At 31.5% G+C, this 18,988-nt stretch overlaps 1 protein-coding gene across 2 annotated transcripts; it reads left to right on the top strand.

Annotated features, from left to right (window-relative positions):
• The first annotated feature begins 6,266 nt into the window (after positions 1-6,266).
• LOC110820912 (beta-amyrin synthase-like) lies at positions 6,267-17,751 on the top strand. 2 transcript variants are annotated; one of them, XM_088220793.1, is made up of 16 exons: positions 6,272-6,794; positions 7,637-7,822; positions 7,939-8,028; positions 8,549-8,746; positions 8,824-8,908; positions 9,032-9,198; positions 9,766-10,071; positions 10,218-10,337; positions 10,432-10,554; positions 11,259-11,357; positions 11,449-11,505; positions 11,719-11,909; positions 12,032-12,209; positions 12,325-12,405; positions 17,137-17,220; positions 17,323-17,751. In XM_088220793.1, the coding sequence occupies exons 1-16, from the start codon at positions 6,594-6,596 to the stop codon at positions 17,443-17,445; spliced, it is 2,289 nt and encodes a 762-aa protein (XP_088076919.1). In that variant the 5' UTR covers positions 6,272-6,593; the 3' UTR covers positions 17,446-17,751. The 2 variants fall into 2 exon arrangements, with proteins under 2 accessions (XP_088076920.1, XP_088076919.1); XM_088220794.1 differs by lacking the exon at positions 17,323-17,751 and having other exon boundaries at positions 6,267-6,794; positions 12,032-12,171; positions 17,137-17,221.
• Positions 17,752-18,988: the final 1,237 nt, after the last annotated feature.

Raw genomic sequence — 18,988 nt, 5'->3', positions numbered from 1 at the left:
GACTCAAAATTCTTGATTTACTCCCTATTTTGTATCATTCATGAGAGCTGTTAGGGTGGAATCAGTCAATTGAGCTTCATTTAGTCTCTAGATCAATTCAGGTTGGATAGTTAGATGAGTCAAACATGTAAACCTCTTCAAGTCTTAAAGCCATAAATGTTGTGCAGCCCCTATTATCCTATATTCAGAAACCATTAAGTGAGTCAACATACTTACAATTTTTTCTGCTGAGTGCATTGGCTACCACATTGTCGTTACTTGGGTGATACAAAATCTTACAATCATAGTCCTTGATGAGCTCTATCCAATGCCTCTAACACATGTTGAGATCTTTTTTAGTGAATATATACTTCAAGCTCATATGGTTTGTATAAATCTCAAAAGTTTTCCCATATAAGTAGTGGCACCAGATCTTTAGGGTGTAGATAATAGCGGCAAGTTTCAAGTCTTTGGTGAGGTAATTCTTCTCATGACTTTTCAATTTTCTGGACCCATAGGCTATGAGCTTTCTATGCTCCATCAAAACACAACTCAATCCCAGGTAGGAGGCATCACTATACACTGTGTATCCACCTGTCCCACTCGGTAGAGCCAACATAGGTGCAATAGTCAACCCCTTCTTGAGTTCTGTAAAGCTCCTTTCGCAATCCTTGTTCCACTTAAACTTAATGTTCTTTTTTTTTAAGTTGGGTCAATGGAGTGGTTATGTTAGAAAACTCTTCCACAAACCTGTGGTAATATCCTGTCATTCCAAAAAAGATACGGATCTCTTAAACCGAAGTCAATTTTTCCCAACCGAGTGCTGCCTCAAGCTTCTCACCCCATTCTTTGATATTATGTGTCCTAGAAAGGTAGTCTGCTTTAGCCAAAATCCACACTTACTCAATTTTGTATACAACTTCTTTTCCCTAAGAACTTGTAAAACCTGAGTAAGATAATGAACCTGTTCCTCTCTACTCCTTGAAGAGACTAGGATATCATCAATGAATATGATGACGAATTGATCTAGGAATTGCCTAAAAATTCTATTCATCAAGTCCATAAAAATGGTTGACATATTAGTTAGCCCAAATAGCATGACCAAGAACTTATAGTGTCTGTATCTGGTTCTGAAGGTTGTTTTAGGAATGTCCTCTGCCCTTATCTTTACCTGATGGTAATCTGAATGCAAGTCTATCGTGGAAAAAACCTGGACACCCTGTAACTGATCGAAAAGATCATCAATCCAAGGAAAAGGTTACTAATATTTTATTATGACTCTGTTCAATCCCCTGTAGTCAATACACAACCTTAGAGACCCATGCCCTTTCCTTGCAAACGTGACTCCAATACCTCAAGGAGATATACTATGTCGAATGAATCTACTATCCTACAATTCTTCGATTTGTTTTCTCAGCTCTTCCATCTCTACTCGACTCATGCGATAAGAACCAACTAAGATGGATTGGGTGCCAAATAGAAGATCTATGGTAAATTAGACTTCCTTATCCACCGGCAGTCTGGGCAGTTCATTAAGAAATACATCCGGGAATTCTTGGACCACATGGATCTCTTAAATGCAATTTTTTTTCTTAGTTTTACCTAATATAGAAAAGACAACTGAGTTAACATGTTATATAACGATGCAATTATTATGAGGGAAAAATATCTAACACTTTTATTAATTTATGAATAACTCTTCATTATAAAGATTAAATACAAATTTTTTATGAAAACAGTCTACGGTGGCGTGATATGCTGCTAATAAGTTCATTTCAAGAATTATATCAAAATTTTCTGTATATATTTCTATTAAGTTAACACTCAATTCCCTATCAGCTATCTCTATGATACAGGCTTTGTATAAGACATCCCTTAGTAGTGTCCCATATCTAAAAGTAGACACAAATAGCACAGAATCAAGATTTTCAAGTAATAAATTCAAATTTTTTATAAATGCACATGAGATAGAAGAATGCGAAGCACTATTATCAATCAAAACATGTGTAAGGTGGTTACAGATAGTGTACGTACCCTGTTACACGTCCAGATTTGCTTCAGCATCCTGCTGGGTGAGGGTGTAACCTCTACTCTGAATGGGAGGTTTCACCTGATTCTGATTTCGTAGAAACTCTTTTGCGTAGTGTTGGGCACTTCTACATACGCAGCAGGTATTTTTGAAGCGATAACAATGTCGGTCTCCATGATCTTTGCCACAGTACTGGCAAGTCCTACCGCGTCCTGCTGCCGGGGCCTGAGAAGGGGCTTAAGTCACAGGCCTAGGTTTCTTATTTTGCTAAACTGGTTTAGTAGCTGCTAGTCTACAATGTGGAACATGCAATCTAGAATTGCCTATTGGTGAAGGAAAGATACGAAGATTGCTCTCTACTAACTGTGCTTTGGTCAGAACTGTTGAGTAGGTGCTGAGCTCAAACATATAATTGTTGCTTGATCTCAAGACGGAGGCTCCACTTAAACTTACTTTCCTTTCTGTCTTCATCCATCATACTCTTAGTGAAATACCGGCCCAACTCTAGAAACTTTTAGGTATACTCTGACACAATCATATCGCCTTGAATTAGGTGTGCAAACTCTATTTTCTTCAAATGTCGAAGATGCTTTGGAAGATACTTTGCATTGAAGGCTACCAGGAACTGTTCCCAAGTGACTCGAATGGGTAGGGTGGTATACTTCAACTGCCACCAGTGACTTGCCTTACCCACGCGTATGTAGATGGTAAGTACAACCGTCTATTTGAGAACCAATCTAAGAGTTGCGAAGACCTTCTCTGTCTCTGCTAACTAATACTCAGCCTCCTCGAAGGAAGACACCCCTGGAAAGGTTGATGAATTTATTCTCTTATACCTCCCAATGTAACTTGGGTCCATCATGAGTAGAACTATATCTCGTGGAAGAGGGACTGGATTATGTTGGGGATGAGCTGAACGACCCTATGGTGGTACCTAGTTGTATGATAGGGGCACTTGATTGTACTCTGGTGGTACCGAATGATATGGTAGAAAAACAGGGTGTATTGGGGTAGCACTAAATCTTCTTGTTACAGGGATGGCTCAAACTGTGGCAGGAGTGGAGGGTCAGACAGCTCTCTCCTTTCTTTCTGGTCCTGCTGGGAGGAGATAAGTTTCTCCAGTATCTCAAAGAGTCGATCGACATCATTTTGAAGTGACCCATCCCAGGCTACTCGGTTTAGTGGGGGTCTTCCTTTACTCATATTCTTGTACCTGCATTTCACAAGAACGGGTTGAGCAACAGGTTGTATTTTTGTATTTTTAAATCTTTGTGTAATTAGTGATTTCGATGAATGCGATTCTGATACCAACTGTAAACGTCAAAAGTTAAAGGAAATGAATTCATACTTTAAATGGGAAAACAAATAATAATGTTAGGATTTACATTCCTTACACAGTAATTTAGGATGCCCAATATGGATACAAGAATGTCCCTTTTTCATCAGTTAGTAAAAAGAAACAAAATAAATAACTAAAAATAGTAAATAAAGGCCCTACGGGGTTAACCTCCACTAGTACTTGATGGGGTTCGGGAGAAAACCTACTCATAACCCTCTTACTAATTAGGATTTAGATATTGATCTTCTTAATCTGAAATGGTTAATAGGAGGGTGAGCTATACTACCCCAATAAGAATATAACACTAATAACTGATACGGAAATAGAAAGTTGGTAAAAATAAAATAAAATAAAATAACTAATAAAGCCTTTAATTTAAGTAAATTCATTTAACATAAATAAAATTGTTTATTCCATCCTTACCGTTACAAGTTTTTCAAAGTCAACTTATAAAGACAATAACCATGATAACATTTCATTTCACATTTAAATGAACAATAAGAATAACATACCTTCTTACCTACTTACTGGTACCTCTTGGGTCCATAGGGATCCCCTCTATGTGTGGACCTAATATCCAATCTATCATTTAACTGGTTGTTTCCATACCCCGTCCGGTAATGGGCACCAAACATACCACCGTCTCAATATCTCGTCCGGTATGAGGGTAAACTATACCTCTCAATCCCTTCCGGTATGAGACTTCTTAACTCCGTAAGACTGAAATAATGTCTACAGTAGGATTTTTCCTATGCACCGGATCTGTACATCCTTCCCCAAGGTAACCAATAAACCTTTCATAGATATATCCACATCATCAACCAATCACATATCACATACCCATATATTATTTTTACCGATTGACCATAAATCATGCAAATAGATAACATGTAAATTAAGAAAATACAATTATAACATTTATTTTAGATCAATCAACAGATAAAGATAAAACAGTTATATGAACTAATAATTAAAAGGTAATTAAAATCAATAAATTAAAATATCCGATATAACTTTAAGCAATCAAGATAATACATAAATAAATGTACAACACAGATAAACTATACACTGACCGATTTTGGCTCCATTAGTGATTTGTAATTATTTTTAGAAATTTTTAATTTTTATAAAACACAATATTATCAATTATTAAGTTTCAATTTATTTAACAGAGAATAGGGTGAGGGATTCTTACCTCGGATCGGTGTTCGAAATACAGTACTGTTTATTGTACTTTCTGGTAATCCTTGAATTTTTTAAATTTTTTCTGTGAAAATTAAAACACCCGTCAAGTATTTAAAAATACCCCGAAAGGCTAGAATAGGTGTTTTAAATTTTTTTTGGCAAATTCTAGGGTTTTGGCACAGTGCTGCTGTCGTACTCTAGTGCCAGCGCCACTGCCCACGATGGTGGTTCACCTCGGCCTAGTCGGTTTCAGTCAGTTTAGACTGATTTTGGCATGTTTTACGCGTAAACCTGCAGAAAAATGTGATAGGAAGTCTCAGTTGACCGAAAAAGGCTAAAAAAAATTGAAACTTATTGACAAGGGTCATCGAGTGCGGTGACTCTGTCTATTCTGCTTCGCGGGTGAGGTTCTTTTTTTACTAGCCTGTACCAGAAAAGAACGGTGAACATGGTGGTCACAAAATCACGTTAAATAGGAAACAGGAAGGGGGCATCAAAGAAGGTTTTTGGTTTTGGCCGCTACGGCTCGGTCGAGCTTTTCCCGCAGTTTCTGGCTCACCCATCTACCATTTGGCTCCGATTTAGGTATAGGGAGACTCGGGATCGAATTTCGAGTGGAAATGAAAAATGTTTACTTTTTTCAGCAGTCGGTAGTGGCTCTAGTGTAGCGGTGATGGTGGTCGACCTCCTTCTCTAGCATCTGGTTCTTTTCCCGATCGCCCTTTTTCTTCTTCTCCGGTCACCCCTTTGTCGGCTAGAGTTTTAATTTCTTGCAAAAAGGAGTTTAAATACTCCTCTCCATTTGATCCAGGCCACTTGTTTGAGTCAACGTGGAGCGAGGAGGGTCATTCGATGATTTCTCGTTTATGCTGATAGCATGGACGAATCTGGACTGTCCATCGCAATCAACCCCATTAGTCTGATCGCACCTAAAAAAAATCCATATGGGTCGTCCATGAGTGGGGGATGTGATCTGAACTGTCAGATTACCAGGCACGTGGATCACTTGCGTGACCTCTCGCGTGGTGCCGATGTCAGCGTGTTTGTCACACGACGTGTCCTGGTTCGTCGTGACTGCTGACTGAACCATCTCATTTTACGATTTTACCATATGTTTTCAATTTTTCTTTCAAAAACACCCATCTTATTCTCAATTTCACTCATTTTCTCTAAATTTGCTTTTAATTTCGTCTCTAATTCATTTTTTCTCAAAAATTTAATAACATTTAAACTACAATAAAATTTTTAACTATTTATATATAAATTTTGTAAATAAAAAAATCATCCCGGACCAAAATTTCGGACCCAAGTGTTACAAACGAAATAAAAAAATTTATAAAATCAAAATAAAATTGGAATTAGCAACCAAATAGGTTAAGTGTTGTGCATGCTACAAAGTTTATTAGGCACGATGTTAAAGATTATGTTTGGATTAATTATAAGATATTCCAAGAATATAAGTTGGTGTACTCTCTAAACATACTTTAAATATATACTAACAATTTATATATAGAAACTTATATTAACACAATATATGCAAAATTTTCCCTTCTATTAGATCACTTTATAATTATATCCAGAAGTTAGGTGTTAAACATTAATAAAATATACCAAATAGTTTTAATATATTAAATGCGGTTTTGAAACTAGTTATTAATTGAATTATATATTATATTTAAAGGTAAAATGTAAAATTAGGTAATTAGAAGGCAGTATGGCATATAAATGGCCTTGTACGAGCTCTTTTTTCCCATCACCTCTCTTCTTATCTTCTAACCAAACCTCCCTCTGTTAGTGCCAAAACTTTCATCAATATTTTCATACTATATATATATATATATATTATTATGACCAAGTCCCAGCTACATATATAGTATATATATCTACATATCTTTTCTTGGATCTCACAAATTAATTATTGGTCTTCAAGTTAGTACAGAAAATAAATAGTTCTAAAAGAATTTCTGCTTGTTGACGTTATATATATATATATATCTATCTATCCTTGTATGGTATTTGCATATATATATATATATATATATATAGTATTGGTGAAGAGTGATGTGGAGGTTGAAAATTGCAAAGGGTGAAAAAGAACCCTACTTGTATAGCGTCAACAACTTCGTGGGAAGACAAACATGGGAGTTCGATCCTAACGCTGGCACGCCTCAAGAGCGACAAGAGGTCGACCAAGCTCGTCAAAATTTTTACAACAATCGATTTTACCGCAAGCCCAGTGCTGATCTTCTGTGGCGCATGCAGGTGTATATATATACGTATATATATATATATATGAGAATATTTATTTAAAATCTTAAAAATTGTTCAGTTCTTAAACATTTTTTTTTTTATATCATGTATATATACGTGTCTGTGTTTAACTATATAAAAAACGTATGCATATATGTATGGATATTTATACTTTATCATGAAAAGTGAGGGAGTAGGCTGCATCCTCTCAAACTATTTGTGTTTTCAAATCGAGAAAATTGTATAATATTATATGTTGTTGAATTTTAATAACTTGGTTAGTTGGCTAACAATTAATGCAAGACTTTCGTGGAAAGTAATCAAATTATTAAAAAGATATAGTCAAATTATGAATTAATTAATTACACGTGATGTAATTAATTAATATAAACATAAGTGTTTATATATATATATATATATATATATTTGAAAAAAATTAATTTTTAAATCATCTACAATCACAATAAAATAAAAAAATAAAATTTAACTTAATTCGATAAATATACTTATATTTATAAATAAAAATAAAAAATTATTATTAAATAAGAATATATTATCAATAAAATTATAGATTTATATATAAAAAAATTATAAAAGTTTTTTACCACAAAACTCTTCCAAATATATATAAAATAATCTTCAATATAAATACAAAATATCCTTCCTCCGACAAATATAAATCTTTTAGGATAAATATAAACTACCTCCAAAATAAGATGTCTCTAAAATTAAACCATATCAATATATATATATATATATATTATTTCTGATTATGAGTGGTTTATGTGTATTATTTTGATCGATAAATATATCTGCTTTTTTCTTAACTAAAAAATAATAAAATAAAATTTCAGTTCTTGAGGGAGAAAAATTTCGAGCAAAAAATTCCTCAGGTGAAAGTTGAGGATGGAGGAGAAATTACAGAGGAAACAGTGACAACAACTTTGAGGAGGGCTGTTCATTTCTTCTCAGCCTTGCAAGCAAGCGATGGCCATTGGCCTGCTGAGAGTGCTGGCGCATTGTTTTTTCTCCCACCTCTGGTCACACTTGCTCTAAAATTTCTTGTTTTATACAATTAATTACACATATTCTATTTAATTCATTTACAGGAATTAATGGAGAATTTTTTTTATTGATATTTTCTTGAAAATTTTAGGTGATGTCTCTATATATTACTGGGCATCTTGATACTGTGTTCTCTCCTGAACATCGTAAAGAAATTTTTCGTTATATTTACAATCATCAGGTATGTATATATTATTTTAATATTTTGAGTATAAATATTATTCCAAAATATATATGTACATGAAGTGAGAGCATTATACCATCGACCTTAAATGTTTTAATTTACTATTCAACTAAGATTTAAATTATGATTTTTTTAAAAGCTAATTTTCTGAATATATTGAGAACCATGAAGCAAATTCAACTGTAGATTTGAAACATAGTTCACAAATAAAAATTATTGATACTTATAAATAATTTTTTAGAAAGAAGAATTAAAGCAATCTATTCAAATATTAAAATAAAAAAAAAAAAAAAAAAAATTCATTTTTGAAGAAAATTGTTTCTAAAATTAAATAAAAATATATTATTTAAATATTGATTATAATTAATTATATCTAAATAAATCATAAAAATTGTATAATTTACTAATCATATTTTAAAGATTTATACATACGGTTTATAATTAATTAATTAAAAAAATTATTTAATCAAAGTACAAATTAAAATCATGAATCATTAAAATAAATTTGTAACAACAGAACAAAGATGGTGGATGGGGATTACACATAGAAGGGCATAGCATCATGTTCAGCACAGTCCTCAACTACGTATGCATGCGTATTCTTGGAGAAAGAAGAGATGGTGGAGAAGACGATGCATGTAGTAGAGCTCGTAGTTGGATTCTTGATCACGGCAGTGCAACTCATATACCATCTTGGGGAAAGACTTGGCTTTCGGTAATAAAATTAATTAAAAATAAATTTATATATATAAATATATACTCATTTTTAATAATTATTACTAATTTTTGTAGATACTCGGTGTATTTGATTGGAGTGGGTGCAATCCAATGCCGCCCGAATTTTGGCTCCTTCCATCTTTTCTTCCTGTCCATCCAGGTTACATATACACTTATACATACATACATACATATATATATATAAAAATATATTTAAGTAAAATACATGTATATATACTGGGTGAATCAAATATTAATATAATATATAAATAACAATTTTCAGCTAAAATGTGGTGCTATTGTCGGCTGGTATATATGCCCATGTCATATCTATATGGAAAAAGGTTTGTTGGTTCTATAACTCCTCTTATTCTAGAGTTAAGAGAGGAGCTCTACTGCCAGCCTTATCATCAAATTAATTGGAGGAGAGCACGTCATTTGTGTGCCAAGGTAAAACTTGTATTATTATTTTTGGATCAAATTTTTTTTATGGATTTGAGACTAAATTCCTTTTTGATTCAGTGGAAGACAAGCTACATATATTATGAATGGGGGGGTGGGGGAGGAGTCTTAGAGAGAAAATGATTTGGCAAAACTAAATCTGACTAGATATTATTTTTTGTTTAAAGCTCAGGGTGTTTTCATATGTTATGAATAGAAGATTTATGTTTTGTTTAATGACCCGATTAGTTTTGGGTAAACTGCTGTTTGATTTGATGAAAATAAATTGAACTAAACATTATTTTCCATTTAGCATTTAGGGTATTTTGAAATCAAAAGACAAGCATACATGTCATAACTAGATGATTCATCATTAATTTTTGTTTAACAATCATAGTATTTTCAGCTCTCTTTTTTACATAACGAGACTAAATTATTATTGGTTTAGTAAAAATAAATAATACATATATAATTAAGTATTTGCTAATCAGTTTTTGTGTACTCAGATTAACTTCTTCCTTGATTTAGTTAAGAGTAAGATCATATTCTTGTGACAAATTATTATGGATAATGTAGGAAGATGTATATTATCCTCATCCTTTACTACAAGACTTGATTTGGGACACTCTCTATCTCTTTAGCGAGCCTTTTCTTACCCGTTGGCCTCTAAGTAAACTAATAAGAAAAAAAGCTCTTCAAGTTACCATGAAACACATTCACTATGAAGATGAAAACAGTCGATACATCACCATCGGCTGTGTTGAAAAGGTTTTATGCATGCTTGCTTGTTGGGTTGAAGATCCACTTGGAGATTATTTTAAGAAACATCTTGCAAGAATCCCTGATTATTTATGGGTAGCTGAGGATGGAATGAAGATGCAGGTACGTGATTATATAAAATTTCTGGTCCTTATATACATAATAGATAATAAATATGCATGTGTTTTCAATAATAATATTATCAAATATTGATTCACCTTAACTATTTATAATATATATGTATTTCCTATATGTATATATGTATGCAGGGCATTGAGAGCCAATCATGGGATGCTGGTTTATCTATGCAAGCTTTGCTTGCAAGTAATTTGGAACATGAAATTCCGGATATAATCAAGAGAGGATATGATTTTTTAAAAAAATCTCAGGTCTAATATTGATTCAAAGAACTATATATATCTCTCTTCATATAAAGATATTATATTATTATTATTATTAAAATATTATCTAAAAATTTTGAAGGTGAAAGAAAATCCTTCGGATGATTTTAAGAGTATGTATCGTCATATTTCTAAAGGATCATGGACATTTTCTGATCAAGATCATGGTTGGCAAGTTTCTGATTGCACTGCAGAGGCCTTAACAGTAAGCTACTAATTTTCCATCATTACGATTTCAGCTCTTCAAATACTTTAATATATTTACAGATCAATTAATTAAATATTGAGTAGGAATAACATACAAAATCTGAACTGGCATTGAATATGGGATAAATTCACTAAATGTATTTAGTTTTTGGATCGATTGAGTTTCTAGTAAAACCAATCCAAATTATATATATACTATACATATATACATCACATATATTATATATTTAACAATATATCATCTTATATACGAATACTAAGTTGAAATGTGTATATTTTAAATATAATTGAATATGGTTTGAATGAGTTTTTTATTTTTAATTCAAAACCGAAATGATTCAAATTTAATTTAAAATTAACTCAGTCAGACTTTTTCCTTTTAGAAAACAAATTAACAAAAGAGAATGGATTATGAAGTAGCCATAAAAAAATTATTTGGTTCTACCAAGTTATTTAATAACTAAATTTTCAAAAGTTACATAAAATCACAAATTTGCAAGTAGCCATTTATTTGAAGTGTTGAAATTAATGCACTAAAATTTATTGATTGGATTGAAAAGAGTCTAAAGATAACCATCTTACCTTTTAGCTTTATACATCATACAAAATGATTATAATGCACCAAAATTTAAACAAACCATTGCTATTGCTATCAACATGAATGAATAATATGTATCTCACCGAATCTTTTATAATCTACAGTGTTGTCTACATTTGTCGACGATGACATTAGAACTTGTTGGTGAAAAAATAGAAGCTGAGAAATTGTACGATTCTGTCAATATTTTACTTTCTTTACAGGTAACATTAGTTAATTTTGAATATTAATTTAATTATTCATGAATAAAATTTAATTTAATTATCATTTGTCTCTAATAATTTATTTTTCTAGAGTAAAAATGGGGGTTTAGCTGTATGGGAGCCGGCTGGTGCACAAGAGTGGTTGGAAGTAAGTAATCATATCCTAACAGCACAAAAAACTTTTATAAGTTTGAATTAGGTAGCTACATATAATATATTCTCCAAAAGTATAATTTGAAATTGAATGGAAGATAAGATTCTAACTTTAGATTAAAATAAAAGAATTATGTAATTTGAATTAGACACTCATATCCAAATATAGTTTATATTTACAATATATGATAAATACTTTTGTTTTCAGCTACTGAATCCTACTGAATTTTTGACCAACATTGTGATTGAGCACGAATACGTTGAGTGCACTGCATCAACAATTAACGCTCTTATTTTGTTCAAGAAATTATATCCTAATCATAGAAAGAAAGAGATTGACAATTTCATCAAGAATGCCGTAAAATACCTTCAAGATATACAGATGAGTGATGGTTCATGGTATAATTTTATAATTTTAAGTTTAATTTAAAATATTCATATGCATTTTTTAAAGTATTTTTAAATTATTAAATAATTAATATTTAGTAGTTAATTATAATCACATGAAAATTTTGAAACAGGTACGGAAATTGGGGACTTTGTTTTACTTATGGGTCATGGTTTGCGCTTGGAGGATTAGCAGCTGCAGGCAAGACTTACAGCAATTGTGCTGCTGTGCGTAAAGGAGTTGAGTTTCTTCTTAGAATACAAAGATCGAATGGTGGGTGGGGAGAAAGTTACCGTTCTTGCCCTGATAAGGTGTATATATATATATATACACACACACACACACACACACGTGCACATATATATATATATATATATTTGTTAACTGTTGATTAACTAAAATATGTACATATGGTGGATGGTGCAGAAATATGTACCTCTGGAAGGAGGCAAAGCAAACTTGGTGCATACTAGTTGGGCTCTGATGGGTCTAATTCATTCTGGCCAGGTTAGTTTGCTTAAACTTTTCTTTTGTTTATTTATTTATTAGTTTTGTCTTTCATGTCGGAAATAATTATTTACAAATTTTAATATATTTAAATTTTTTGTATTATTAAGGAGTTAAGTTAAATATAAATTATAAATATAATAATTAATATTTACTTTTTGATTTTTCCTAAATAATTCATATATTAAATTTAATTATGGTTTATGAATTAAATTTAATTATAATTTATCTATTTAAAATTTTAAAAGTTATATCAGTGCCTATATATATTTATATACTTGAAGATTTATAACAAAAACCACAATTGAAAATTTATCTTTTTATTAGTGTCTTATTTTTTTCCTCCTATTCTCAATGAAGTATTATTTTGAGTTAACCTATCTTTTAAAAGTTTTTTCGCCAAAGTGGTATCAAAACTTAGTTCATTCGTTTCTTAATTCTCTAAAACTTTAGAAAGATAACTAACGATGATTTATTCTCCTTCCAATTTCCTCGTCTTACAAAAAAAAAAACATATGGTAGTTTATGTCTTTGCATGAAAGTCATCATTGACTCACAAGATGTGTGAGATATTGTAGACAGAGATTTTACTCTATTGAAAAATGAAGCACATATTGACTCAAAATGAAAAGGATGCTTAAGCAAAAACAAGGAAGAAGGATCAGTAAGCTCTTGCTCTCATTCATCAAGGCTTAAATGAATCTACATTCTTGAATATGGTTGATGCTATTAATGCAAGTTAAGCTTGAGAGATTTTGAAGAATTCCCTTGAAAGAGGTAACAAATGATGCAGAACTCATGATCAACCAATATGATAAAAAATCCACACATATAATTTAGTACGTAAAACTTAATCCTAAAATAAACCTTCCCTATTTAATCCACAATCAACCTGTAATTACAAATGAAGGTAATTGAAGAAAAAAATAAAATTAATAAAATACCATAAGAGTTACCTTGATAAGTAGAATCGATTCCTCATTTAACAAGAATATTGAAGAATCTCTCAAAGAGTACTTAAAATAGCCAAACGCTACAACAACTTCGTATTTTATTGACTTAAATAGATCAATTTACAAGCTAAGTAAAGAAATCTTTACATAGCCATAAGCCTTACTAATCTGAGTAGAAACCAATAATTAAATCCTAGAAAAACTCTAAATACAATCTTATCTAGGATTCTAATTAAAAATTAAATTAAAGAGTCATAAACATAAAGGAAATAGAACTCTTCTCTTTTGAATGGTGCCTTGGCCATGGCCGAATGCATCCTTGACTTTATCTTGGATTCTTAACTTGATTTTAGACTCTACTAATTAATGAATATTTGATGTAGAATTCGTATTGAAGATAAAATAAATTTTAGACATATTTAATTAGGGAAACGACTCATTTTTCTAATAGGAATCAACTAGATAGGGGAATCCTCATTCGTTTGAGCTTTCATACTTTAAATATGCTTCCAACTCTTTTAAAATATTAATTTGTGAAGAGAAAACCAATTAGGACTTACAGAAAGATAAATTCGAACTCCTTGAAGGGAACTTAATGCAAATCCTACTTGAAGTAGGACTCGCATATCGAATTGAAGATGAGAAGTGGAAAAAAGACACTATCATGGGAGGATGCATGACCGAGCTTCCTCTTAGCCAAATAGACTAAAAGCTTCTTCTTTATGAGATTCTTTCTTGGGCTCGCACTTGTTTTCTTCATGAATCTACTCTTGGACACATAATTGGAATGCTTGCTAGAGTTTCTTAGCTCTAGATCTTGTGATTGGTCTACTAGGCATCATTATACTCTTCCCAAGTCCATAATTCAACATGTCCACGCTTTGTTTATCTTGGTGGATTTCATGTGGGTGCAATTTAGGGTCTAAACCTTTTTAACCATGTGTTGGATTGTCTTTCCCAAGACTTAGATGGATGGAGTGGTCTTTGAATGTTTCATGCCATCCAAGATCACATCATCCCCCCTTCTTCGAAAAGATTCATCATTGAATCAGTAACTTTTTTATATAAGGACTTTATCAACTCTGTCTTATTTGAAAAATATCAATAAAGTCATGCAAAACAACACCACTGGATAAAGAAGGATTAAAATTAGTTAATCGACACTTTTTCTCCAGGTCACCTATTACCTCCTCTCTTCTTGACTTCGCCTCGCAAGAATTCTTGATCTTGTGTTGATCCTCAAATACCTCCTTATGTGAGAGTGGTGCAAGAATAAAGTTATGATCATTTATGTTAAAGAAATAAAAATTCCTACAACCATTACGAATTGAAAGTTTGTCATATTGCTAAGGTCTTTCATTAGGATGTGACTTACATGCATGGGTTCACTGTCAGAATGGACTTTATCAATGTATGTAGTAGAAAAAGATACCAACATCTACTTAGTCACTTTCACTTCCCCGTAGTAATTCAACCATTATAATGTGTAGGGATTAGAATATTTCACGCATGTCAACCCAAATTTATCAACCGAGGTAGTATTGGTAACATTTGTAGAAGTACCTCCATCTATAAGCAGGCTATATACCTTCTCATTCAAAAGACAACGAGTGTAAAATATACTCTCTCTTTGGTTATTATCTTTTTGTTTGATTTGAACATTTAATATTCTTTTAATAACCAAAACTTCCCTCTGAACTTGGTATTCCACATCTTCCTCAACACCCTTCAACGACGGCATGCTATCATTAATTTCATCTTCACTTGCACTACCAATGTCACCATTATCTTTAAGTAATATGATTTTTTGATTAAGGTATTGTGATGCAATGTGTCCAATGCCCAAACACCAAAAACATTTGATATGACTATACTTTTAAATAAGAATAAATATTTTTATATTACCTCTAGTGTATATTTGCTTAAATTTAGTACCCTTGCCTTTAAATTTCATATTTACTCGGTCATTTGGGATAATGATTACGCAAGGAATATGAAAATTCCTTTGTTTCCTTTTTATGCTTTAGTTGTTTTTTAATCTTCATGGCCGTATAGACTATGTCTTTCAACTCGACATAATATTGTAACTCAACTATGTTGGCAATCTCTCGATTCAAAATACTCAGAAACCTCACCATGGTAGCTTCCGGGTCTTCTTCTATATTGGCTCGAATCATGGTTATCTCCATCTCCTTATGGTAATTTTCCACAAACATGGACCGATGCGTTAATCTGTTGTAACTTTTTTTGCGTTTTGTAGTATTAGTAGGAAGGAACAAACATCTTTCTCATTATGGATGGTTTTCATGTCTCTCTAGGTTGAGATATATTGTTCTCCATTATGTTTTCTACTGAGTAAAAATTGATCCCAGAGCATAATCGATAAATTCACCTATAACAAGCTTCTTCTTTTTCTCATTGTAATTATGGCAATCAAAGGCAAACTTTACCTTTTATTCCCACTCCAAGTAGGGTTGAGTATCATTCCTTCCATTAAAAGGTGGAATCTTCATCTTTATTAAGCTCAAGTTGCTGTTTTTTATTCTTCTCTTTTATTACCTTGGACCTCCCCCATGTTACGATCATTACAATACCCGACCTCTTCCTCTTAGATTCAATTTCTAGGCTTTGGTGCATTTAGAGTTTCGTGCCTTACCTCGTCCATCTCAGTTCTTAGATCTCCCATCACTTTTATTAAGCTTGAAAAGTTCTTTATGCATGCCTCCAAGAAGAACCACATATCAATTTGAATGTTGTTTCCATTAGTCTGAAACATTGTAAGAAAATAACCTGCTAAAAAATGTTAAAAACAATAACAATGCCTCACATATTCGATTGTATTTCACTCACCTCTCAATCTTGTTTCCTCAAGTTGAGCATTCGAATCGATTCTTTTTGAATCAAGATACTCAAATTTTTCTTGAGACACTTTCAAAAAACCTTAAAGAAAGAAATTTGCAATATAATTCTAGAAGTTCAAGTTTAAACACACAGATGAAGGTAGTGTGTGTTTATGTATGACACTAAGTAACTAAAATGCAATTGGTTACCTAGTGATGTAATGGAACAAGAGTGTAATGAAGACAAAAAAACTTGGAGTGCATGAAAAGACACTATAAATATGATATATATATTATTTTTGTTTTTATTTATTTGATGGGTAGAAATAAAGGCAAAAATATATAAAAGAATAACTGATAAGACAAATATGTAAAGGTAGATGATGCAAGATAGTAAGATAAATCTAGTGTTTAACCTCAGATACTAAATGATGTAAAATCTAGGATTAACACATGCAATCCAAAATTCCAAAAACCATGTGCTAGTGTCTTTGAGTGAAAAGAAAATTTATAAATTAAGAAGTGTCGAAAATAATAATATGCAAATTTCAAGATCTCAAGACTCTTTACTTTACTAGGAAGTTAAGTTAAATATAAATTATGAATATGATAATTAATGATCTTTTAAATTTTTCTAGTGTTCATATATTAAACTTAATTACGGTTAATGAATTATATTTAATTATGATTCATGTAATTGAAATTTTAAGAGTTGTGTTAGTGCCTATATATACTATTTACTTGAAGATGTATGGTGAAAAATTATAAATTGAAAAATTGAGTCTTTCTATTACTCTCTCATTCTTCTTCATTTCATTTCCAATTATGTATTAACTATAGTTAATTTATCTCTTAAATTTTTCCCTAACATCTTATTCATAATTAAACTGGATATATATATGTACCTATATAAAATAACATTCTCGTGTTAAATACAGGCCAATAGAGATCCAACACCTCTTCATCGTGCAGCAAAATTGATAATTAATTCTCAACTGGAAAATGGTGACTTCCCCCAAGAGGTAGGATCCCCCTTCAATTAGATACCTATATTTAAATATATCTATTTATATTATATAAATAATTATTTTTTTTACAATGAATCACCGACCTCTTATGTGAAGGAAATAACTGCGGTGTTCCTAAGGAACTGCATGTACCACTATGCAACATACAGAAACATCTTTCCATTGTGGGCTCTTGCAGAGTATCGCAAACATATTCCTTTGCCGACCAAAGGTCTCTAAATTCAAGTTGCTATTTCTTTGTAGCTTCAGTTATAATATATATATCTTCACAGAGAGAGAGAGAGAGAGAGAAGAGAGGGAGGTAGATTAGAAAACTATCTTAGTTCGATATTCCCCAAGGTCCCAAATAAGAAAAATATTTACCAAAGTAGCATAGCTTATCATACAGTTTTTTGTTGAAGACTCTCATTATCTCCTATGGAATGTGTGCACAAATAAGGATAAATATGGATGACCATGTTAAACTAATTCTGTTTTGATTTCCTGGTCTATGAAATATATATAACCTCAAGTTCTTATCCTACATGTAATGTTTCCTAAATAAATGATTTTATTATAGCATAGTCTAACATAAAAATAGATACAAGAGCCTTTTGTAGTAGTAATCTATTGAGTTAAATAACCTTTTTTCCTAACCATTTGTCTAAGTTCCTTTAAGGCACAAATAAAGATGCTAATAGATAGTCTGATTAGGAAGACATAAATCAAACTAACTTGATAAAATTTTTGATTTGATTCCATGTTTCAAAGAAGATAATATATTCTCCATGAAAATAGAAATAGAACAAGGCTGACCAAATTTACCTCTTGAGGGAAATCCCCATGCTCTAATTGAGAATTTATTTGTACGTAGCACATAACTGACCACAAACATACCTGCTTGGATTCAATAAGGGCTACCATTGCTCATCCAGTGTTTACAATATGTGGTTTGTTGGCCTTGAGATTTATATAGTTTTGCCCAATAGAATGAATATGTGTAAAAGAGGAAGTAAATCCGTGTGTGAAAGAGAAAATAAATAAGGTTAAATGATATAATTGTTAAAGAAGTAAATGAGACTAAAAAGTATAAAGATAAATTACACTATTTATAATTAATTCTAATTAACTGTTTACTTCTTTTTTTGTTCTTAAAAATCCATATAAATAGAACTGTAATATTCAATAAAATACATGTCAAATAACTCTTACATGGTATAGAGTTTTGTGTTGAAAAAAACCTACACTCTTTGACACCCTAATTTATTTCTTCTTTAACAATATGGATGATATATCATCGCTAATCAATAAAAAGTTAAGAACAATAGTTGTAATTTATTCTCACAGAAGTGGCAAACAGATTACCATTGTAAAAACAGAAATCTAACACTCAAAATAATATATCACGTAAGCATTTTCTTATTAATAACATAATATTTTTGCAATCTCCTTTAGCGAATATTTTTTAGTTAAGGCCTCACAAATTTTCAAGGGGCTATTTTGAGAGGCATTATGTTGATGACATAAGCAACAGATAATACTGCATCTTCCATTTAGGTTTTCAGAATATTAATGGAAATTATGAGGGCACATATCAAATTTTAGTATGTCATAAAAAAATATAATTCTTCATTTAACAACATCATTTTAATCATTAATATCATATAACTAGTTTGATGCACTATCCATGTGAGTCAAGGTACCCATGAAATGCACCATCTATGTATCTTATTCCACTATAGGTTCGGAGAATTTGGAGCTTATCATCAAAGTTAGAACTAAT

The sequence above is a fragment of the Carica papaya genome, chromosome 5 (assembly GCF_054855325.1).
Source record: "Carica papaya isolate Zhongbai chromosome 5, ASM5485532v1, whole genome shotgun sequence".
In the NCBI taxonomy this organism is placed as follows: domain Eukaryota; kingdom Viridiplantae; phylum Streptophyta; class Magnoliopsida; order Brassicales; family Caricaceae; genus Carica; species Carica papaya.
The sequence above is the reverse complement of the archived record's forward strand: the minus strand, read 5'-3'. Positions and strand labels throughout refer to the sequence as shown.